This window comes from Limulus polyphemus, unplaced genomic scaffold (assembly GCF_000517525.1).
Source record: "Limulus polyphemus unplaced genomic scaffold, Limulus_polyphemus-2.1.2 Scaffold4298, whole genome shotgun sequence".
NCBI classification, from domain to species: Eukaryota; Metazoa; Arthropoda; class Merostomata; order Xiphosura; family Limulidae; genus Limulus; species Limulus polyphemus.
In genome coordinates, this window is record NW_013669908.1 from 48,638 (window position 1) to 57,803 (window position 9,166).

General features: G+C 35.9%; 1 protein-coding gene across 2 annotated transcripts in view; it reads left to right on the top strand.

Moving 5' to 3' along the window:
• Nucleotides 1-9,166, top strand: part of LOC106470926 (ankyrin repeat and sterile alpha motif domain-containing protein 1B-like) — a 49,281-nt gene that overhangs the window by 8,321 nt on the left and 31,794 nt on the right. For both annotated transcript variants that reach the window (XM_022399576.1, XM_013931504.2), the window contains 3 exons: nt 3,014-3,191; nt 4,512-4,578; nt 8,145-8,220. In XM_022399576.1, coding sequence (XP_022255284.1) covers nt 3,014-3,191; nt 4,512-4,578; nt 8,145-8,220 — 321 coding nt within the window. The remainder of the gene's footprint in view (nt 1-3,013; nt 3,192-4,511; nt 4,579-8,144; nt 8,221-9,166) is intronic.

Here is a 9,166-nt window from a genome sequence, read left to right on the forward strand (position 1 = left end):
TGGGCAATGAAGAAAAACTTTAATATAAGTTTAACATAACAGTAAATGTACAACGTTTTGTCATAACCTGATGATGACAAAATCTTGTCGAAATGTTGTACATTTATTGTTATGTTAAACTTATATTAAAGTTTTTCTTCATTGCCCATTCAAGCCGTCTCCAAGTATTATTAAACTTTACGAAAGTTCAAAACTTTGTAGACAATTTTATGCTAAAATAGAGAATGATGTGTTACACAGCTTCTGATTGGATATTACTGAAGGATGTGTTTCACAGCTTCTGATTGGATATTACTGAAGGATGTGTTACACAGCTTTTAACTGGATATTACTGAATGATGTGTTTCACAGCTTCTAATTGGATATTACTGAATTATGTGTTTTACAACTTCTGATTGGATATTACTGAAGGATGTGTTTCACAGCTTCTAATTTGATATTACTGAATTATGTGTTTCACAACTTCTGTTTGGATATTACTGAATGATGTGTTTCACAGCTTCTGATTGGATATTACTGAATGATGTATAACACAACTTCTGATTGGATATTACTGAATGATGTGTTTCACAGCTTCTGATTGGATATTACTGAATGATGTATAACACAACTTCTGATTGGATATTAATGAATGAAACTATTCTTGCATGACAATGAAAATCCGTTGGCTTTTCTGAGAGTTGCATGATTCAAAGGTTAGCAAAAAAAATGCTACTACAATTTGAATTTGTGCAACACCAGTTAAACACCATTAATTATGCCCATAATAGTACGGGATGGGGAACTAGAGAGCTGCAGTCCCCCTCAAATTGGCCTTCTTATGAAAATCAAATCTGACCAAGTGTCGTTGACAATCAAGCTGCAAACCAATTCATTTAATTCATTTCATAAAATAAATTGAATTACTTTTATTTCCTCAGCTTTTAGGGAAAAAGTTTCGGGCAAACAAAGTTCAGCCCTCCGTAAAACAAATTTCCCATACGCCTGTGATTATGCCCCATCAGTTGCACACGAACACTTTCTTACAATCAGTTACAAAATATTTAATGCCATCAGGGATCGTTTACATTTAGTTTTGTTCCTGCATCTGGCGTGTAAACCTATCTCGTTGAAGTCATATATGTTAACAAGTCCAGAGTTTTTTACAACACTAGATATGCAAGGTCGTCATACTTTTTCTTTCCCCAAAATTACATTTTTCCATAAGCGAAGTTAATGATATTGACATTTTTATCATTTTAATTGGTGATTTTTTTATAAAAGTTTGGTAACAGTTTTGCGGCTTCCTTTTATTAATTGCTTGTGAACGTTTATTTTCAGAGTGATCCCATTACAACTCAATATGCACGCTAATATCATCGACTGTCTGTGATAAGACAGATGTTTTCATGATGATGATAGTTATCGCTAACAAATATTTGTGTTTCTTGTTATTGTTTTACTTATTCGACACTTACGTTTTAGACTACCGTTAAAATTGTGTCATAAGATGTGATAATCTTGAAGTCTCCTCGTTTTTTATCAAATTGTTTTTAATCCATCGGTTCTCCATTTGTAGATGACTCTACCCTTAATGTTAAACAACACTTACAATCAATTGTACTGGCGAAGATATACCCTTCTCACTGATTGAATGAGACCTCAATATTTTGAACTTGAAATACTAATTTCTACTACTGTTATTGTCTGCCATTTAACGCACTCAATGCTGTAATGACTCGGTAGTCGTAGCTTGCTGAATGTAGTACTTAAGTTGACTCGGTAGTGGTAGCTTGCTGAATGTAGTGCTTAAGTTGACTCGGTAGTCGTAGCTGATTGTAGTACTTAAGTTGACTCGGTAGTCGTAGCTTGCTGAATGTAGTGCTTAAGTTGACTCGGTAGTAGTAGCTTGCTGATTGTAGTACTTAAGTTGACTCGGTAGTCGTAGCTTGCTGAATGTAGCATTTATGCTGATTCGGTAGTCGTAGCTTGCTGATTGTAGTACTTAAGTTGACTCGGTAGTCGTAGCTTGCTGAATGTGGCGCTTATGCTGATTCGGTAGTCGTACAATGTTGAATACAGTACTCTATGCTAAATTAATTAACATATTTATAGAAGTTTTAGCTATTACCAGTAGCAACCATGATTGCCATGGAAGCTGTGTCAGGACATACCCACACAGACGAATTGTTTTTGTTTTAGCTATTACCAGTAGCAATCATGGTTGTCATGGAAGCTGTGTCAAGACATACCCACACAGACGAATTGTTTTTGTTTTAGCTATTACCAGTAGCAACCATGGTTGTCATGGAAGCTGTGTCAAGATATACCGACACAGACGAATTGTTTTTGTTGGGTTTGTTTTAGCTATTACCAGTAGCAACCATGATTGCCATGTAAGCTGTGTCAGGACATACCCACACAGACGAATTGTTTTTGTTTTAGCTATTACCAGAAGCAACCATGGTTGCCACGGAAGCTGTGTCAGGACATACCCATACAGACGAATTGTTTTTGTTGGGTTTGTTTTAGCTATTACCAATAGCAACCATGGTTGTCATGGAAGCTGTGTCAGGACACACCCACACAGACGAATTGTTTTTGTTGGGTTTGTTTTAGCTATTACCAGTAGCAACCATGGTTGTCATGGAAGCTATGAGGATTATTTTGCATTACAATATCGTATAAAGATAAAATAAAACGCGACTGCTACACAAAAACCTCTCATTATATTATAATATCGCGCTCGCACACACACGTAAAGTTGATGTTTATAGAGTAGAAAATGTGGATCATGTTTAATACAGTATGGCAGTTCGAACCTTGGACTTTTCAATCCGTAACTGGGAACATTCGCCGCTTAAAAGATGGGATAATTTTAAATCTTTTAAAGTTTTAATGTATTTGAGGTGAAAATCATTTCTTCACAGCTTATACTTTTGTGCGATTGGTATATATAAGGCTTAACAGTTCCCTTATATTAAATAATCTATATAGACATTAAGTTAACTTTTGTCTTTCTGTCTTCTCAAAGAAACTGTTGACCTGCTACAAAAAACACCACTCTACCGCTGGTAAAGAATCAGAGGTTCTGCGCAAAGAACGGAAGTTCCTGCTAGAGCTGGAAACCAAGAAAAAAGTCAACCATGTGAACATCAACTGTCACGAGCTAAGCTCGGGATCAACGCCTCTCATTCTGGCAGTACTAAACGGTTAGTTTCGCAACTACCACTCGTTCATCAGTCTGTCTTTCCATGCTACCAATCTAAAATAGCTCGGAAAAAAAAAAAAGGTATTCATCTGGCATATCTGAGCTACTTTTCTTTGGTCTTGCAACTTTCGTTCATTCATCTGTCTATCCTTCTATGTCATCATACCTAAAAATAAGTTAAATATTCATCACTTTTAATTGGGTTACTTTCTCTTAATTTCGCAACTTTTATTCATTCATACGTCTATTTTTGTCACCAAGCTATGATACCTGAAGCTAATAGACATATTCGTGTTCTATTTTCTTTGGTTTCTCGACTTGGTTCATTCGGCTAACTTTCCATGTTATCATGATATTAATTAATGGAAATCAAGACTAATTTGTGCGTGTTTTGTTTTTCTCTTTGTATTAAAAATTTAAAGTTGATGGAGTGTACATATTTTTATACCTTTGTATCACATCTAATATAAATGTTTGCTTGTTAACAATTACTGGGTTTTCGTTTTATGACAGTCGTTTTCTCTCTTCTTCTCTTAACATCACGAGCTTTGCTTTAAGTACAAAGCTGCACAATGGACGAGTTGCGTTCTGCCCACAGCAAGTATCGAACTTTAATTTTTAGCGCTATCAGCCCGCAAGCTTACTGCTGAGCCATTTAAGTAAATGTGTTGTAGAAAGATCCGTGAATGGAAATGTTTCTTCTATTAAAAATCGGTGAAGCGTCTGATGCTTTGCCGATAACTAACATGCACATATATATATGTATATATATAAAGACAGAGAGAGAGCTTGGCATGATCTGGTGGTTAGAGCACTGGACTCGCAATTTGCGGGTTCGAATCCTCTTCACCGAACATGGCATTTCAGCTGTGGGAGCGTTATAATGTGACGGTCAATTTCACTATTCGTTGGTAAACGAGTAGCCCAAGAGTTGGCGGTGAATGATGTTGACTAGCTAGCTGCCTTCCCTCTAATCTATCACTTCTAAATTAGGGACGACTAACGCAGATATCCCTCAAGTAGCTTTGCTGAGATTTCTCAGCACAGAGTAACTTATATATATATATATAGAGAGAGAGAGAGATAGAGAGAGTGTAATCCTAGAATGCACTTCACTAATATAACAGAGAGATGTATCAAAACTAGAATTTTGAAGATAAAAGAATGTGTCATTTTGACAGAACTCGGGATATTTTCTATAACTTGATATGGCAGAAAGTTAGGACGTTTCAGAAGTAAAAACATAGATCCCTGTACTGGATTACATTGTATTTGTACCTTTTTGTTCTACATAAAAAAGTGTTTGTGGGTTTATATCTAGGTAATCGTGAGATGATCACACTGCTTCTTCACACTGGAGCTGACGTGAATGCCACGGATTCTAAAGGGTAAGTAATGTTTTCTCTTCTTTTTTTTGTCTCAATAATAACAGCTGAACTTTGCCCTAAAGTGAAATATTTTGTGCTGTGATAGATCTCATAAAGTTTCGACAGATATTACGTCAAGGGTATGTTTGATAAGTATCACTGGACTTTTTAACGCGCACTTAAGGTCAAAGCAACCTGCAGTAGTTGTTGAAAGAAGTTCCAGACAAGTAACTTGTTACAAAGATAAACCAGACAGTAACTTCTCACAAGGGTACACCAGACAGTAAGTTGTTACAAGGGTACATCAGACAGTAACTCTTCACAAGGGTACACCAGACAGTAAGTTGTTACATGGGTACACTACACAGTAAGTTGTCACAAAGATTCACCAGACAATAAGTTGTCACAAGGGTATACCAGACGGTAAGTTGTCACAAGGGTTCACCAGACAGTAGGTTGTCACAAGGGTATACTAGACAGTAAGTTGTCACAAAGGTTCACCAGACAGTAAGTTGTCACAAGGGTACATCAGACAGTAAGTTGTCACAAGGGTACATCAGACAGTAAGTTGTCACAAGGGTACACCAGACAGTAAGTTGTTACATGGGTACACTACACAGTAAGTTGTCACAAAGGTTCACCAGACAGTAAGTTGTCACAAGGGTACATCAGACAGTAAGTTGTCACAAGGGTTCACCAGACAGTAAGTTGTCACAAGGGTTCACCAGACAGTAAGTTGTCACAAGGGTACATCAGACAGTAAGTTGTCACAAGGGTATACTAGACAGTAAGTTGTCACAAAGGTTCACCAGACAGTAAGTTGTCACAAGGGTACATCAGACAGTAAGTTGTCACAAGGGTATACTAGACAGTAAGTTGTCACAAAGGTTCACCAGACAGTAAGTTGTCACAAGGGTACACCAGACAGGAAGTTATCACAAGGATACAGTAGACAGTAAATTGTCACAAGGGTTCATCAGATAGTAAGTTGTCACAAGGGTTCACCAGACAGTAAGTTGTCACAAGGGTATACTAGACAGTAAGTTGTCACAAGGGTATACTAGACAGTAAGTTGTCACAAGGGTACATCAGACAGTAAATTGTCACAAGGGTTCATCAGATAGTAAGTTGTCACAAGGGTACACCAGACAGGAAGTTATCACAAGGATACAGTAGACAGTAAATTGTCACAAGGGTTCATCAGATAGTAAGTTGTCACAAGGGTTCACCAGACAGTAAGTTGTCACAAGGGTTCACCAGACAGTAAATTGTTACATGGGTACACTAGACAGTAAGTGATCACAAGGGTTCACCAGACAGTAAGTTGTCACAAGGGTTCACCAGACAGTAAGTTGTCACAAGGGTATACTAGACAGTAAGTTGTCACAAAGGTTCACCAGACAGTAAGTTGTCACAAGGGTACACTAGACAGTAAGTTGTCACAAGGGTACACTAGACAGGAAGTTGTCACAAGGGTACATCAGACAGTAAATTGTCACAAGGGTACATCAGACAGTAAGTTGTCACAAGGGTATACTAGACAGTAAGTTGTCACAAGGGTACACCAGACAGTAAGTTGTCACAAGGGTACACCAGACAGGAAGTTGTTGTAGAGATTTGATTTGTTATTTTCATCAGAAATATGTCAAGTATATTAATGAATCATTTCCATATAAGCCTTGACCAATAGTCGATTTGTTATACTGGTGAAAGATGACATTCTCGGATCTGTGATAATACTCACACTATTACTCACCTATCTATAATATAATTTTATGAGTTATTACAGTACAATACTGTATTATATTTAGTTCCAAAACTTTTTTAACGTAAATTAATTTTCGTTAAATCATTTCATTATTTTAATAGTTTCATAATCAGACTACCTGTTGTTAAGTTTGATTTTTATTAAGGTATAAAATAAGTGGTTTCTCGTAATAATGGTAATTGCCTTGTATAATACATGATTTATATTGAGTAAGCTAATCTTAATGTCTAGAGAAATGTTACCGATCGTAGTGTTTTGTCTCTGTAACAATAGACTTTAAAATAAGTACTATTTGTAAACTACAGAGGATACCAAAAGTTAATCAACCTAGTATGTTTTTAACTTTAGTTAAACTGACAACTAAAGTTAAACACATACTAGGCTAACTAACTGATAACTAAAGTTAAAAACATACTAGGCTAACTAACTGACAACTAAAGTTAAAAACATACTAGGCTAACTAACTGATAACTAAAGTTAAAAACATACTAGGCTAACTAACTGACAACTAAAGTTAAACACATACTAGGCTAACTAACTGATAACTAAAGTTAAACACATACTAGGCTAATTAACTGATTAAAAACATACTAGGCTAATTAACTGATAACTAAAGTTAAAACATACTAGGCTAATTAACTGATAACTAAAGTTAAAAACACACTAGACTAATTAACTGATAACTAAAGTTAAAAACATAGTAGGCTAACTAACTGATAATTAAAGTTAAAACATACTAGGCTAACTGACTGATAACTAAAGTTAAAAACATACTAGGCTAATTCTTTAGTTATCAGTTAATTAGCCTAGTATGTTTTTAACTTTAGTTATCAGTTAATTAGGCTAGTATGTTTTTAACTTTAGTTATCAGTTAATTAGCCTAGTATGTTTTTAACTTTAGTTATCAGTTAATTACCCAAGTATGTTTTTAACTTTAGTTATCAGTTAATTACCCTAGTATGTTTTTAACTGTAGTTATCAGTTAATTACCCTAGTATGTTTTTAACTTTAGTTATCATCTGCTTCAGACTACTGTGCACGTGAATAGTGCAGAAGTATGGCCACACAGACTGGCAAATGAATCCGCGAAGTTTGGTGCTGCAAATCAAATATTATGTACACGGAATAAATTTAAGTGTAAAAAAAATTAACTCTTGTACCACCCTCTACACGTGCACAGTTTTTACAGATTTCAAGATAACTGGCTACTAACTTTTTGTTTTGTCCATAAGGATGTAGCTGTGAATATGATGAGGCATATTGCCTTGGGCTGATGTATTTACGAACCATACTTCCAAAAAAGGGAGAGGGGGGGGGGGCTTGCTGTCAAGCATGACCTTTTCAGTAAATTTCACTGCTATATGACCTGTTATGCTTCACCCATTAACCCCCACGCTTTCGGGGTCAGTGGTTTTAACACGTGCGTTTCCCATTAGTCTGCTGTCAAACAACAAATCTGTTTTAATACCATCTAGTTTCAAAACATATACGTTGATAGATGTCCTCCTTTCGGAGTTAGGTTTTGCTTTATTTCTCTCATTAACTCATATCTCCTCAGCAACAACACCAGACTTATTACGGTTGTATAACGATCTGAAATATGTTTTCCAAATAAAAAATAGAAATTAAACCACAACTTCTTCGTTTTCATTTACTTAGCTCTGTAGTTGCGATTTTTTTCAAAGCATCCTTGTTAGTCAGTAATTTGAACTTTTGAAAGCTTCAGACTCAACAGGATAATATAACTGGATATTCGCTGTACATCAGTAGATGTATTTAACAAGCACTGCGCGTTAACTCTTATAACTTCCTCTTCCAGGAATACGGCCCTTCATATCGCAGCGTTTGGTGGCAAGTCAGACATCCTGGAACTTTTAATTGAAAATGGAGCAGAGGTAAGTCAGGAGCAGGATAAATTAATTATAAAAAAAACATATCGTGTTTTCTGATGAGACTCTATGACATTATTGTAGTTTCGATTTTGATAATTTCATTTCTGTTCAACGTTTATTTTGTACATGCATTGATCAAACATTTTTAATTATTTTAATGCTCAGAAAGTATAGCTCCCCCTACCGTTATATAGTCTTTCCAATTACGTGAGTTCAATTCGTAGTCAGGTGTGGAAAAATTATCCCTTTTTTTTATTGCTGAATAATATTTTTGTTTCTGAAAATCAGCATTTTTAATTTGTAAAAACTAAAGTCTGGGATATTAGTTTGGAGTGGTTTCACAAGTTGTTAGAATAGTTATTTTAACAAATAGGTTCACAGTTAAATTATTTGTTGTTTGTGTGTATGTCAAAATCAGAGTAAAAAAAAACATCGTTAAACAGATAATTATGCATGTTTTGTAACATTGTCTGCCAAATAGATCAGAACGCTGTACAGTTATACAAACTTCTGTAACGGTTCATTTTGTTGTATGCCTATTCAAGACGTCAAAAGTACAACTGATTTGTATATGTAGCATTGCTGATCAACTGTCATAATACGTAAGATCATTAAAGTCAGAGATCAAGTTACAATCAAGCCTCCATTTTTCCTCTTACGTATGGCGCATGCGCGAACAGATTGACACAGATTCTTAACTAATATTTCTCTTTTCGTTATAGGTCTAAGTGTTTAGCTGCTGGCAATCCGGTATCTTTTCAAATTTTTACATAAAGCTTAGTATAGAGCAGGCTGTATTATATACGTATGGATAGCAATCAGTGGCGGAACAAGCAGTTCAGGAGCCCGGTGCAAAGAAATGATCGGGGCCCCTTTCTGCAGGAGATAAAACCGAGACCAGCGTCGCGGCCCCGGGGCAACGTGCCCCGTCTCGCCTCGCGCTAGTTCC